Source organism: Macaca nemestrina, chromosome 6 (assembly GCF_043159975.1).
Source record: "Macaca nemestrina isolate mMacNem1 chromosome 6, mMacNem.hap1, whole genome shotgun sequence".
In the NCBI taxonomy this organism is placed as follows: domain Eukaryota; kingdom Metazoa; phylum Chordata; class Mammalia; order Primates; family Cercopithecidae; genus Macaca; species Macaca nemestrina.
This window is the reverse complement of record NC_092130.1, coordinates 147,148,622-147,164,727: the sequence shown is the minus strand read 5'-3', so window position 1 is coordinate 147,164,727 and position 16,106 is coordinate 147,148,622. Positions and strand designations below refer to the sequence as shown.

Here is a 16,106-nt window from a genome sequence, read left to right as displayed (position 1 = left end):
GTACACAGAAAACTTATCTCTTTCGACTTTAACTCTGGAAGGAGTGGCCAGATATTAGTCCTGAGAGTCGGTATCCACACTCGCCACCACGCTGCTCACGAAGTCAACACAACATCAAATCAATAACCTTTTAAACTGACCCAGAGATAGAAGTGAAAATTTTCTCTGAAAGAATGTGCTAGCCATCTGAGCCCTAAGGGAAAACCTGACATAAAGTTTTATAACTAAAAGCTCACAATAAAAGCAAAAAATCACAAAAGGAAATAACACATAATATGTGAAGAAACCCCAAATAGGAGAAACAGATGCACATAGACTCTGAACACTGAAATGACTCAGTATAAATTGCAAAATAAATATGTCACATGTTATTAAAGAAATAAAAGATTACATCGAAAGTTTAAAATTAGGAACAAAATACCATGAAAGTGAGAGAAAATTCAGAAAAATAATCAAATAGACTTTTATAAATAAAAATATGATAAATGAGATTAAAAAGTCAATAGACAGGTTAAATATAATGTATAATTGGACAAATCTGAAGAGAGAACTAGTGAACTAGAGGATAAAGATAAATTATATAAAATTACAGAGATACAAAGAGATGAAAATATGAAGGAGAGGCTTCCCGGATAGGGAAGATTAGTGATAAAATTCAGTATACATATAATCAGTAGCAGATTAGAGAGTGAAGGGCTAAAACAACATTTTAAAACATAAGGCCAGAGAGCAAGAGGAGAGCAAATTCTGAAGCCTCTTCTTAAGCCATTTTAGGAAATTTGTACTTTATTGCAAGAAAATAGGAAGGCCATGAGATATTCTACTCACAGGGGAGTATTTATAAATCCATTTATAAATGGATTTCCACTTAGAAAGGTACTTAGGCTGCATTTTCGAAAATGAATCAGAGTTAAGGGGAAGTGTTCAGACTCTACCAATCAGGAAACTGCTATAGTCATCTAGGAACAGGTGGATTTTAGAAATATTTAGGCTGGGCACAGTGGTTCATTCCTGTAATCCCAGCACTTTGGGAGGCCACGGCGGGTGGATCACCTGAGGTCAGGAGTTTGAGACCAGCCTGACCAACATGGAGAAACCCCGTCTCTACTGACAATACAAAAATTAGCCGGGCCTGTTGGCGCGTCCCTGTAATCCCAGCTACTTGGGAGGCTGAGGCATGAGAATTGCTTGAACTGGGCAGGCGGAGGTTGCAGTGAACCAAGATCATGCCAGTGCACTCCAGCCTGGGCAACAGAGAAAGACTCTGTCTCAAAAAAAAAAAAAAAAAAGATTAGGAGGCAGAATTAGCATAACTTGGTAGCCAGTTAGAAGTGAGGGGTGAGGATTTTTGTATCAACTTTACCTTCTCTGTTAACTTTGCTTGTTCCGTCTAAGCACAGTTATTTACTTTCCCCTTTAAGTTTTTTCTGTGTTTTGGTTTGAATTTATCTAACTGTAGTAAAGTTTGTATGCCTGCCTCTTCTACCATGAGCTCCTTAAGGGCAGAGACTTTGTCTTATTAATTTTTGAGTGCTTATATTTTCTTCTTATTCAGTACATAACACAGAATCTGGCAGGGATTCAGCAAGACTTGCCTTGTCAATATGTATGTGTTAACACGGATACTTTTGCATTATAAGGGATGATTTCAGAGAACAGTTTCCAAATCACGAAGGACTGCCTCAAAAGGAGCTGGGACTTTATCCTGTGGTCAGCGGGGACCCTAACAGCAGAGTAGACCATGGTTAGATTGTGTTTTAAAAAAAATAACTTGAGCAACAATTTGAATAGGAGGGAGACTAGGTAGGAGATAATTACGATAGCAAGGAAAGATGATGGGAGACTGAATTGAGGCAGTGACAGTGGTAGTGAAGAAGACAGAACAGAGCTATAGATTCTTCGAGGGTATGGTGTCAAATCCTGATTATTATTTGGACATTGAAAATAAATGAGAACAATGAATTGGTGAATAAATCCTATTTCTACCTTGGGAGCTGCTGGTACACTTTAGCCAGATGTGAAATTCAAGAAAGGGAGCAATTTTAGGGATTAAGTTAGTTGCTATGGAGTCTGCAGGTGTGAATCACTGTGAATCCTGAAAATCACTGTGGAACAGCCTCAACCACCACCCATTTGCAACGGAATGTAGGCTTCGTAGAATACCAAGGTGGCGATGTCAAGGAATATGACTCCAGCTTAATTGTTTTGCCTTACAGACACCCCTTGACTTAAATATAAAGCTTCTATTTCTGTATCTAGATGCTCAAATTTCCAAATATTGCCCTGGCCCTTCCTTCAGCATGCTGGAGATCTGAAGCCCTGCATATACCCAAGAGGTACTAAGATAGCCAACACTTACTTCTACTTCCTGACAGAAGGTAGCATTGGGTCCATACTGTAGCTGGCATTGGTGGTGAACATCATAGATCACTCCGGGGGCAATGACCTTGGACTTCAAGCCCTTCTTTTTAGGTATGTCATCAAGGCAGAACCCCCAGCCTCGGCTGAAAACAAGTTGACAGAAATGAGAGGAGTTGTTTAGGATTCCCTTCACTTTCAGCCTTTCATTCAACCAGAAACTTCCCTCTGGTTTACTCTTTGTCTTAACTTTATTTTTTACAAGGCAGAGAACCCTCTAGGCCCAAGGAGGGAGTTACTAAAGAAAATGCAAATCATATCCCACAACATAAGCTTAGTTTATCTAGAAAATACAAGCCATGGTAAAATTAGAAAATCATTATCCTACTCTCGATGAGGTTTGAGTGACCACTCTGATCTCCGCTGAGTGTTCCTGCCGGTTCCCAAGGACTTAATTCATAATTGGCTCATAAAAAGTTATTCTAGGGCAACAGCAATCTGGGATGGGACAGGATGCTCACCTGCCTGTAGCCAGAGGGCAGAGCCCATCTAGACCTCAGGATCAGAATGCGGAAGTGAGATCCGCCCCTTCTGATGCTACCCTGACACGGTGGCCTGCGGGATGGAACCCAGCCTTTTCCAGGCGTCAGCTTCTCTGTGTAAAACTCAACACAGCTTCTGATTTAAAGAGACCCAGGTGAGGGCATCACAAGACACTGTCACTTACTCCAAGAAGCGGGTGATGTACTCCTCGCTGCACTTGGACCATGTCAGTGGGGTGGGATCGTACTGGAGCTGGCGGGACATGATGTACGGGTGTCTGCCCACGGGTTCACAGTCATTTTCTTTCCCATCATGCTGGATGCCAAAGCTGGCAGGGAGGAACCAAGCATAAGAAGAGCCAGCAGGCAGGCATTAAAACAGGAAGAAAAACCATAGTTGACCCAAGAGCATAATAACCCACAGAGAGCCACATTTGTACAGGAGGAAACTGTTTTCAAAGTGAGGCTTTGAAGTTGGAGGGGCGTAGCTAATTTTCATATGAAAAAGTACAGGGAACATCATTGTAGGCATTCTTTACTTCAGATATGCATCCATGGGAGCCATGCAGCTAATTCAGAAACTTCTTCTTGGCAGACGGCTAAGAGCTCTGTCTGGCTTTCTTTTTATGAATCAGGAGTCAAGAAGGCAAATCCTGCCCCCAGCTATTTGCTTTCTCCTGCTGCAGTAACCACAGCGCACAGCACAAAAAAGCAAAACCTTCCTTCTCCCTTTTTGTCATAATTTAAGAGAGCATGAAAGGAGAAGCCTCTGGGAGACTTTGTCAAAGCCTACAAGCTTTGAGGGATCGATGTCTTTCTACTATTGCTACAGGAGTACAGGAGTCTTCCAATAGGGGACACGTTAGGGAGACCTCCTAATTCAGTGGTTAAGAGCAGCATTTTTAAGATAGATGATCTGTATTTGAACTCTAGCCTTGCCACTTAAATGACCTGTAAATTATTAAAACTTGCCTCATTTTTCCTCTCCTAGAAGATGGGGTGGTCATCCTAGTGCTACAATGAGATCTGAATAGAATAGTTTGAAAACCACTTAACAGGGTACCTGGCAGATAATAAGGGCTTCATAAGTGATAGAATTAAAAAAAAATTCTTGTTTTCTTTTTATCATGATCTAGCTTATTTTCCTTTTCCATATGAAAAAGTTTAGACTTTGAGATTTGTCAACAGTCATATAGCTTGTTAGTGGTAAAACTAGGTTTCAGACACAGATCTTTGTGCTCCTAACACAGTGCTGTTGTCCATGTGTCACTTGGTCTGTTCCCTGATGTTCCACTGCCAGGGCTGACCCAGTGAAGCAGCCTTTAAGGGCCTTGAAGAGCGTAACCATTCATCATGGCACGAGCGTGCCTAGGGAAGACAATTCAGAAGCCTTTGTTTATAAGCCATGTTCTCAAGATCACCCAAAGATGCTTTCTGAGATTTCCAGAACTCTCTCCCCTGGGGTGGACTTTGAGACACTAGACATTTAAACCTGGAGACATTGGCTCAAATTTCTAAATCTGTATGACCTTTTACTCTTTGTAGTGAAATTCAACTCCTCTGACTGGGAAGCTCATATCCAACTTTAATGAAACCTTCTGATCAGTATTAGAAACTCTTGCTGAGAAGAGTCTTTGGGAGATTTGGAGATTTTCTTGTATTTTCATGCATTACGGTATTGTCAATGTACTTAACAAACTCTAATCACATTCCACATGAATATAAAACTCACAAAGGAGTCAGAGCATTAATGTACAAAGCTCTTACCACTCACCCACAAAGAACACGATTCAATGAAAGCTTCCTTCTGAGCAGGCTTTCCCTAGCCTGTTACAAACCCAGCCCCACCCAGATCATGAAGTACTCTACACATTTGACTGTTCAGTAGTTAAAATCCTAAACTGCAAGCAAGATTCTAAAAACCTACATGAATAATGATCTTCTTAGCTGTGGATATGTCAATACACCAAGTCATATAATCTAGGGCCCTCACAAATGGATTTTTAAGTTTTCTCTCAAAATAAAAGTAAAATTATTCACTTGGGTGATAGCACAAGTTACCTTCTCTTTTGCATTATACACAGTCAGTGATGAAACAAACAAGTGTGCAAAAAACAAAGGGATATCTTTGTTATTAAACTATGATGGGTATCTTCTTGGGATATTGATTTATTATATTTTTCTCCTTATGGTCTATCTCAGGCCATTTCATTGACCTCTCCAATGTTTCTCAGTTTGATCCACAGCTAATTAGAATTATACAACTAAAGAAAGAAATACCTGAGAGGCACCTTAACTTTTTTTTTTCCTATTCTTTATTTTTATAGATTCAGGGGGTACATGTGCAGGTTTTTTACATAGACATATTGCATAATACTGAGGTTTGGGCTTCTAGTATACCTATCATCCAAATGGTGAACGTTGTACCCAATAGGTTTTCAACTCATTCTCCTCCCACTCTCTCCAGCTTTTGGAGTCCCCAACATACCCATTGTTTAGCTCGCACTTGTAAGTGAGAATATGAAGTATTTGATTTTCTAAGTTATTTTGCTTAAGATAATGGTCTCCAACTCCATTTATGTTGCTGTACAAGAAATGATTTCATTCTTTTTTATGGCTGTATAGTATTCCATGGTGTAAACATACCACATTTTCATTATCCAGTCATCTGTTGGTTGATTCCTTGACTTTGCTGTTGTGAATAGTGCTGCAATAAACATATGAATGCAGGTATCTTTTTTACACAATAATTTCTCTTCCTTTGGGTACATAACCAGTAGAAGGATTGCTGGGTCAAATGATAGCTCTAGTTTTAGCTCTTGAGAAACCTCCATACTGTTTCCCATAGAGTTTGTGCTAATTTATATTTCCAACCACAATGGTGTATAAGCATTCTCTTTTCGCCACATCCTCGCTGATAGCTGTCATTTTCTGATTTCTTAGTAACACTCATTCTGATTGGTGTGAGATAGTACCTCATTGTGGTTTTAATTTGCATTTCTCTGATAATTAGTGATGTTGAGGATTTTTTATATGTTTATTGGCCACTTTTGTGTCTTCTTTTGAAAAATGTCTGTTCTTATCCTACTCCTACTTTTTAATGGGTTATTTTTTTTTCTTGTTCAGTTGTTTGAATTCCCAATAGATTCTGGATATTAGTCCTTTGTCGGATGTATAGTTTACATCTATTTTCTCCACCCTGTAGGTTGTCTGTTTACTCCATTGATTATTTCTTTTGATGTGCAGAAGCTTTTTTGTTTAATTAAGTGCCATTTGGCTATTTTTTGTTTTGTTGCATTTGCTTTTGAGGTCTTAGTCATAAATTCTTTGCCTGGACAAAAACTCCAAAAGAGTTTCTCCTAGGTTTTCTTCTAGGATTTTTGTAGTTTCAGGACTTACATTTAAGTCTTCGATCAATCTTGAGTTAGTTTTTTATGTGGTGAGAGATAGGGGTCCAGTTTCATTCTTCTGAGTGTGGCTATCCAATGTTGCCAGCACCATTTATTAAATATGGTGTCATTTCCCCATTGTATGTTTCTGTCAACTTTGTCAAAGATCAGTTCTCTCATTGTATATGGGGTCCCCCACATATACAATGATGTTAGGGATAGTTTTGTTTCTTCCTTTCCCATATGTATGCTTTTTATTTCCTTTCCTTGTCTTATTGCACTGGCTGAAACTGTTAGTACTATGTTGAACAAGAATTCGTGAGAATGGACATCCTTGTCTTGTTTTTGATCTTAGGGGAAACATATTCAGTGTTTCAGCATTAAGTATAATATTAGGTTTAATTTTTTTGTAGATGTTCTTTATCAAGTTGATGAAATTTCAATTTCTGAGTGTTTTTATGATGAATGGATATCAAATTTTGTCAAATGTCTTACCTACTAATATTAATATAATCATGTGGTTTCTCTTGTTTAGCCTGTTACAGTGGTAGATTATGCTGATTTTCAAATATTGAGCCAGTCTTGCATCCCTGAAATAAATCCCACTTGGTCATTGTGTCTAATTCTTTTTTTCTTATATTGCTGAATTCTACTTGCTAACATTTTGTTAACTTTTTTACATCTATATTCATAAAGGATATTGTTCTTTAGTTTTCTCTTTTGCATTGTCTTTGTCTGAAATTAGTGCAAGGGTAATACTAGCTTCATAAAATGAATTAGAAAGTGTTCCCTTCTCAACCACTTTATTTGGTTTATGATTCTGGGTTGTTGACAGGTCTTTTCTTTTAGCACTGAAAAATATGCACCACTTCTTTGGGTCGCCATTGTTTCTGATGAGAAATCCACTGTCACTCCAATAGTTTCCCTCATATAGATAAGGTATCATTTCTCTCTTGCTGTTTTCAAGATTTTCCTTTCTCTTTAGATTTCAGAAGTTTAATTATGATAGGCCTGGGCATGGATTTTCTTTGGGTTTAACCTTGTTGAGTTTCTCTCAGCTTCTTAAATATGTAGGTTTATGTCTCATCCAATTTGCAGAATTTTCAGCCATTTGTTCTTTGAGCACTTTTTCAATGCCATTGTCTTTTTCCTCTCTTTCCAAGGCTCCAATGACATGAACGTAAGATCTTTTGTTATATTCTCATGGGTCTCTGAAGCTGTGTTCAATTTCTTTTAGCCTCTTTCTCTTTGTTTATACAGATTACATAATTTCTATTGTTCTCTTTTCTAGGTCATTAAATCTTTCCTCTGTCTCATCCATTCTACTGTTGAGCCCTAGTGTTCACCGAGCTTTTTATTTACATTATTGCATTTTTCAGTTCTACATGTTTGACTTTTCTTTATGTCTTTTATTTCTTAGCTGACACATTATTTTTTCATTTGTTTAAAGGTTGTTGGTAATTGCTCACTGAAGCTTTTTCACCATGGCCGCTTTGAAATATTTGTGAGCTAATTCTAAAATCTCTGTCATCTCTTGACATTCTTTTTTTTTTTTTTTCATTCAGTTTGAGATATTCCTGGTTCTTGGTATAAAGAGTGATTTATATTGAAACGTGGAGGTTTTTATATTATGTTACGGATCTTATTTAAATCTTTAGTTTTAGCTTGCTTTTCTGACACTACTCTGGAGGGGAAGGGAGTGGGGCCACTGCTTCATTACTGCCAAGCCTCTGTAGATACCTGAGTTGTGAAAGGGATGGCGCCTTGTTACTATCTAGGGGTGGATGAAATTTCTGGCTCCCCATGTAATTTGTCCTGACACCACAGGGGTGGCGTTAGGGAAGCCCTCATTACTGGCCTATAGGGATCAAATTCTTAGTCCCTAATTGGTCTTTTTGACACTACCCAAGTAGTGGTGTTTGGTGCTTTGTTATAGCAAGTCTAGGCTTCCCACTCAGACTTTGCTAGCATAGAGCCACCATTTTACAGTTTTTTCTTTCCTTTGCTGTTCACCTGGAGTAGAAGAATTACTGTCTAAAATTTTCTGTCTTGTTAGACTGTCCCTTTCCTACTCCTTTGGATAGAGATAACAGACTTATGTGGGTGATTTTGTGTGTGTGTGTGTGTGTGTGTGTGTGTGTGTGTGTGTGTGTATTTCCAGGTTGTTGCCATCATCAGTTCCAAGTCTGGCATATACGAGAGAAAAGAAAAGCCAGGGAATTCACCACTATGTCACTCTTCAGGTTCTGTGGTTCTCAGTCTGTCTTCCTTCTCTCCATCTTTCAGTCTTCCTACATTTGTTTTTGATATAGTGTTCAGTGTTTTTCATCATACTAAGTAGAAGGCATATGGAAAAGTATGTATATTCTATCTTCCATGACTTAAAACTTTTTAAGGGGTGGTATTTAATGCCCCTGAGTAAGCTATTGTTAACAGATTCTACTGGTACCTGTTCATAGACTCATCACTAGCTGACTTCCAGCTGCTAGTATAAGCATCTCTTTACCTGGGATTTCTCCAGAGCCAAGTTAGACTGCTCTGCTGAAAGTATCAGGGAATTATTAATAACAACCTCTGGGAACAGCCTTTAACCAATGACTTAAGGGTGTTGGTATATAAAACAGCCCAGTTCTTCTCACCTTGGGTAGGGTAACTGAAACGTGTGTTGTATATCGTTCTCGGAGTTTGTCTGTGGGATTAAGGTTCAACTGCTCAGAGTGGAAGCTGCGATAATGAACTGCTTATTGTCTACCTTCTCTGTTCTGTTTTACACCCTACTTCCCTACTGCAATTTCCTTTACCTTCCAAATAAATTAATTGCTCTCAAATCCTTGTCTCAGGGTTGAAACTTTTTTTTTTTAAGTTTTATTTATTTATTTTTATTTTATTTTATTTTACTTTAAGTTCTGGGATACATGTGCAGAATGTGCAGGTTTGTTACATAGGTATACATGTGTCATGGTGGCATGCTGCACCCATCAACCCATCATCTCGGTTTTAAGCCCCGCATGCATTAGGTATGCCTCGAATGCTATCCCTCCCCTTTCCCCTGAACCCCGACAGGCCCCAGTGTGTGATGTTCCCCTCCCTGTGTTCATGTGTTCTCACTGTTCAACTCCCACTTAAGAGTAGGAACATGAGGTATTTGGTTTTCTGTTCCTGTGTTAGTTTGTGGAGAATAATGGCTTTCTGAATGAACTCAAAGACTGTTCTCTAGTTCTGCCTTCAGTGTTCTTTAATTCTTTTACTTAGAAACTTGATATTTAGTTATAGAGTTCTTTTAGGAGCTAGATCCTCACTTTTTTCATTCATAATTTGAAATAGAACAACAATACCAACAAAAGTATAGGATAAAGAAACCTTATAGTAGTTTTATTTCCACAATGCATCAGATAGTTCTGAATGAGTTTTCAGTTTAACCTTACTACAATATCAAAGTGATTCAGGTAGTGACTCAGTTCTAGTCTGTTAAATAATCCACCACTCCCAATAACTACTAAACATCTACCACTATTTGTTTTTAAGTGTTCAGGGAAATTGTGCCCAAGTAACGTTACCATGAGGTTCTTAACTTTATTAGAGAAAATTTGAAATCTGAAAGGAGGATCACACTTGTCACTGGTTTTGTTTACTTAGGTGGCCTTCCTTACAAAGGTGATGTGTCCATGCCCAGGAAGTTAAGTCAATGATTGCCCCAAAAATTAGGCAACATTGCTTTTGAAGGACATGCTTAACATATTCCTTGTTACAAGATCAGGTTGAACTTGAGGATAGAAAGAACCCATCCTTGGAACACAAAAAGTGAGGATTAGAGAATGTCTTTTATCAAGCAAAGTCTTTTCCACTTTTCTTTGGCTTGAGTATACCATTGTTGGGATGGCTTGAATGATAACTTCTCAGTTTGAGCCAGTTACAGTCACCTAGCATTGTCTGGTCAGCAGGTGCTGTTCACAACGATGTCTTGACTGAAGGCCACAGAAGCCATGTCCTTCTACATATCAGAACTGGGGACTCCTGTCTGTTTGTGCATAACAATAACTTAACATTTTGCCAGGTTTTATTATCGACATGCCAACAACTATGGCCTAGCCTTATCAAGATGGCCAGCCCCCCTGCATCCCTATTATTTAATGAAAGCAAGACATTAGCTTCTCTATCTCTGGATTTTTGACAACTAAGGATACTGGAATATATCACATTTATCACCAAGGCTTTTTTGGTGAGAATCCAATAAATTGCCTTAAATATTGCCTAGTTCAACCTACTCATTTTATAGATGAGGAAATAGGTATAGAGTGGTGAAGGGAATTATCTAAGGTCATAATATTGGTCAACAGAAAAGTCAGAACAACAATTCCTTTCTCCAATTCTCAAGGCAATGCTCTGGCTTTATAATACAGGTAAAATTGTTTTAGAAGTGTTATATTAGAAAAATGGTGAGCAAGCCGAAATTAGAGAGGCCAGGCCTGGAATAATTCAGTATCCAGTGTTTTTTCCAATCCTGCCTCTTTTCTAGTTGTACACTGAGAATATTCCCCAGCATTTTTCCTTCTTCAAAGGGAGGAGATCCAAGCTGGTGGATACATGACAGGCGGGGGATATAGTTCAGTGGTTCATGCACCTCCCCACCCAGTTTCATATTAGTGTGAGGCTCTCTTATTTGTAGTTACCAAATATAATGGCAAATAAAGTTACAAATAAGCTAAGATCTTTCCTCCATGGAAACCTCTGATATCTGGTGGAATTCAGAATCTCATTATATCTTCACTCAAGCATTCTGCAACCTGCCTTCAAGGAATTCACCTAATCAAATTCACATATTTTTGTGAACAACTTGGACATCCAGTTAACTGGTGTTCACGTTATAGTCTTTCTAAGTTTACAGCAGTTTTCAATTTTTTATTTATTCCATGTCCTCCTTTAATAAACATAAGGAAAATGGGACTAACAGTACTATCTATTTCAAAAGGTTGTTGAGCAGATTCAGTGATGCAATAAAAAGTACAATGGCACAAAGTAAGGGTGCAAAAATGTTAGGTTTTGTGGCTTTTTGGTGATATTAACATTATCATTTCGTAAGAACTAACCAAGGGTTATTCCTCAATTAAACAACTGAGTTCAAGCTTATCTCTGTCCTTCCTCCATTCAAATCCAGAGAATTGGAGTGGCCTATTTGGTTCTGTGATATGTGTGGGTGTACGTGGTGTGGGCAGTGGGACATTGGAGCCTATGACGTGTGCTACTATCCCCACTTTACAGATGAAAGCAGAGGTTGAGGAGGGTGAGTTGCAAGCCACATTGTAATCTGAGTCTCCTGACCCCCAATTTGAGGTGCGTTCCATTCTCTCTGCTGATATTGACACATGAATATGGTGAGCAGTCCTCCTTATCATTGGTCCTTTACCTGTGTCCTAGCTCATGGGCAATTGTGAAAGCCAGGGGCAGTCCCGAATCTTCATTGATGTTACAACTGCGGTGAGGCTGACACATTCCTGAAAGGTGAGACAGGCCCAGGGTCTCACAGGGGCGATTGAAACCAGCACAGATGTCCTTTCTGAAAGCAGAGAATAGAGAAGCTCAGGCGACCAAAGGAACATCTGGAAAAACCTCCTGGAAAAAAATCTGGGTATAAACTCATTCAATATGGTCTATAAAGTATGCTTGGCATTTTTAAAACAGTCTACACGAATGTAGGCAGCAATTTTGAATTCACTAAGATGATTCTGATTTTGCCTTTTGATTATTGAATTTCAGCAACACAGAATGTGGGAAAATGTAGCAAATGTGTTATTTTGAGCTTATTTTGTTCTGGATCTCAGGACGTCAAATTACATGATTTGGCCAACAAAAGATTTTATCGAAAACTGAAGTTAATTTGAACTTTTAACTATGGAAGAAACAATCAGCAGTGACTGGAGTTTTTCAAATATGAAAATCCTTTTTAGTCTTTCTGAGGTCTGTGCTCGAAACTCATCTAAGAAGTTCTTTTTCCCATTCCTGAAAAAGACAGTTGGTCCCATCAACCTATCCAGAGATCTAATCATTGTCTATCCAGCCCCATTCCACTAACAATATTGCATATACGAGAGAATGCATGCCCGTGTGTGCATGTACACCTAAAATCTCAGAAAATACTAATGATGGCTTTTAAATAGAAAAAACATGCTCCCATAAACTGGTAGAGATTATTTCAATCACAGACAAGAGTTTTGAAAGAGTCATTAATTAGTCATTAGGTTTTCTTTAGCACAAAAGGAGCTCTTTGCCAAGAGTGACTAGCAGAAATGACCACAATGTTCTGAGCTCTAGTTAACTGAACACCAGCAGCTAACGGGGTTTGCGTGGGCACTATTTCTAGCAACAAATGGTCTCCTACTTTTTTCATCTACTGGGCCATGGAAAAGATCCAGACTTTGAGAACCCATGTGAATCTTATAGGACAGGAGAGAGCAGGCCCAGTCTCAGCACATGCACCACAAACTCAAATCCGCACTCTCACTAGCAGCAGCAGTTACTAGGGGTTCAGTACTGGAGAGCGAGATTATACAGCCCAATCATTTACATAACTTCCAGGTCTGTAAGAGAACCAATCAAACACTTTTCTACCTCTGCTGCAGAATGTACTTGTTGTTATTTCATTCAAAAAGCCCAGGTCTGCGTGAAGCTGCTGGAAACAGATGAGTGGTGCTCATTGCTGATCCCCTGACTTTCTCATTTTGATATGGCAGGAGGTCAGGCACATTAAATACTGATTATGGAGTGCCTCTGAAGTGTCCAGCACTAAAGAAAAAAGCAGCTAACAAAAGAATTATAGGAGCATGGTTCTTACAGGCAAGCAGCTTAAGCTCTACTTCCACCATGCACTGGGCCATTATGTAACAGAAAATATGCCTTGGCTTGCAACAGGCACTAGTTGCACATGTGGAACCCACATTGGGTGTGTTCCATGCCAAATCCTCCTTCTCCTGAATGCTGTTCTGTAGAGAACTCTGTTAATGTGGATCTCAGGATAGTCTCTCAGAGGCAAAGCTCAGTCTCATACCTCCCTTCCTTCGTGATCCTACCTATTTTTTCAGCAAGTGGTTTTCAATGAGGGTGGGTGATTTTGCTGTTCATCCCCTTCTAGGGGACATTTGGCAATGTCTGGAGACAGTTTCAGCTGTCAGAGCTTGGAGGAGAGTGCTACTGACATCTCATGGGTAGAGGCCAGATATGCTGCTAACTATCTTACAACGTACTAGACAGACCCAACAACAAAGAATCATCAGCCCCAAATGTCAATAGTGCTGAGGGTGGGAAATACTGCTATAGAACTTGAAATGCTCTCCACTGTCTAGGAGCTGTTGAGGTTCAACACACTTTTATGCAAAAAGACCCCTGTCCTAAGGAAGGAAAGTGACTATAAGAAAAAAGGAGAGCAGATCCTTTGTATTCATATTGGGTAATAGGTAAGGGTATGGCTGTTGGGATCAAACTACCTGGACTTAAGTCCCAATTGTACCCGTTAACAGCAAAGAGATTTTGGGCAAGAGATATAACCAAGGCTCAGTTTCCCTATATGTAAAATATGAATGACTAATAGTAGCCAACTACCGGTATTCTTGTGGGAAGTAAATGGAACAATGGCTGTTCTAATAGACATAGCACAGTGCCTGGCCCATAACAAACATTGCACACATGTAAGCTATCATTAACTCACCCATTTCTTCAGGTGAGAATGACAGGAGCATCTCATTCTGCTCTCAGGGGAAGGAATGACTTTCTGAGACACAACTTAGTGGCCAATGCCATTCCCTGACTTCGGGGTTCTTCCCTATAGAAGTTTCTGTCTGACTGAAGCCTTCACCTGGCCTCTTGACCAGGTCCTCAGTGTCCCCAGGCTGTCTGCTAGCTCCCCAGAGCCCCTGTGCTTACATTCCATACCCACGCTATTTCTCAGAGGAGCTACTGATCAACCCAAGGTCTCTTAGAACCTAATGAACCTACTGTCACAGGCTTATGTCAAAAACTTCCCGTGGGATACATTTGCATTTAACCAGCGTTTTAATACTTTCACTCAAAAGAGTGATTCTGATGACTGGAGTTTTGGATCACGGCAAGGTAGACATTTGGATAGGGTGGGGGCTGATTATCCTTCCTTGTAGGGATTCTATGCATTGAGATGATCTTATCACAGGGACAGATCATAGGGCCAAAATGTTTACGGGCAGCCTATCCTCCACAGGCACAGTGCACATCGAGGGCCTTTCAGTGCTTGAGGTTCTCTGTGGTAGAAGGGCAGGGCCAAGAGGGCTCCTTTACTATACATCCCTGGATTTCTGGACAAATAGGCATAGGGAGCCCAAGAAGATTTTACTTTACCCCATTCTAATATAAGTCCTTCTTTCATCTAGATTAAAATAAGTGCCTAGTATATATAGGTGCTCAATAAATATTTATTGAATCAATGAGCAAAGATAGGCTTCAAAGAGCAAGAGTTGATCAAGAAAGTTCACTGGATTTTTATAGCTATGAGTCCTGGAAGGTTTGATGGTTCTTATTAGCACTATAGGCTCTATTTGTGATTACAACCAAATGATATTTTCATGGGAGTAGAAGGGAGAAAGGTGTAATCAAACCAGTCTGCCTACTCAGTGGGGACCTGCTCCCCATATCCTGTCCTCAACATCAAACAGTTAAAAAGTGGACTGTTTTCTGTAAAGATATTTCATGTTTCTACATTGTAGAAAAATAAAATAGCAAAGGATTGGAAATCCCACTGGCTAAAAGTAACAAGAGTCTTTAATGAGGCTCTGCAAACAAGCTTCCTGATTGTTTATAGAGCTACATGAAGAAACCAGTTTTAAAAAGGAAATCATCAGTGGGATAGGAAAGAGGTCTGCATTTTGCCAGCAGATGCAGTTTATTCACAAGGAGAACTTTGTCGTATTAGCAAGTTTGTTAAGCTGTTTCTTCTACTGATAGGAAGTCAGGAGTTGACTAGATCAAAAACACTGTCTTTACGACAGCAGCAAAGAATAGTGAGAATGTCGTGGGTTTGAATACCTGGTAAGCCTTTCACCTGCCAGCCCTCCCTGCTTTACTGCCCCTGGGTTCCATATAGTCTCTGGTGTACCTGGTGAGAAGGACAGCCACATCGTGATGAACAGGATTGAGGTCACTCTTGGGATTGATACTCTTCTGCCACTTGCAGAAGCTAGACAGTGTCTTCTCCGCATGATGAACTATTTTAAGTCCTTGCTAGAGAAAGAAGAGGAAGAGATTAGCATGAGTGAGCTCACTGTGTTCAGGGACCATTGCATTAGGCATTCGTCTCCAGAGGCGTCCAAGTTGGATGAATTCACGGTGGGTGCATCAGACATTTGGCAGTCATGTGTCAGAGGCCAACTGACTGCTCTTTACTAATCTTCTGCCTTAAACACTCCCACTCTAATGACCTCCACTAGAAGAACCTGAAGGAGAAAACTCCAAGACAGAAATTATCACTGGGACAAGCAACCCTTGAAGAAGATTTTAAAATATATTAGCAATAACCAAAAACTATTTGAAGGTCTGTTTCTGTGTCTCTCTGCATCCTAAGCCAATGCAATATCAAAGAGGCATTTTTATTTCTAATGCAAAATAAACAGATTTTCAACAAAAGTTTTTTCTTCTCATGAGACATCCTGCAAGGTTAGGATTGCACTGGATGTTTTCTGACCCTTGAATTTTATCTTGGTTTGACACTCATGGGTGAAGGACAGTGGATGACATAATCTCTCCTGGCTGCTGACCACTTAGGAGAATTGGTCATCTGACAACAAGTAGGATGCTGTAG

The 16,106-nt window shown here is 39.6% G+C and overlaps 1 protein-coding gene across 9 annotated transcripts in view; it reads right to left on the bottom strand.

The window, feature by feature from the left end:
• LOC105473043 (ADAM metallopeptidase with thrombospondin type 1 motif 12) overlaps window positions 1-16,106 on the bottom strand; it is a 377,504-nt gene that overhangs the window by 119,483 nt on the left and 241,915 nt on the right. For all 9 annotated transcript variants that reach the window (XM_011726599.3, XM_011726598.3, XM_071099040.1 and 6 more), the window contains 4 exons: window positions 15,405-15,529; window positions 11,694-11,843; window positions 3,086-3,229; window positions 2,360-2,504 (listed from right to left, as the gene is read on the bottom strand). In XM_011726599.3, coding sequence (XP_011724901.1) covers window positions 2,360-2,504; window positions 3,086-3,229; window positions 11,694-11,843; window positions 15,405-15,529 — 564 coding nt within the window. The remainder of the gene's footprint in view (window positions 1-2,359; window positions 2,505-3,085; window positions 3,230-11,693; window positions 11,844-15,404; window positions 15,530-16,106) is intronic.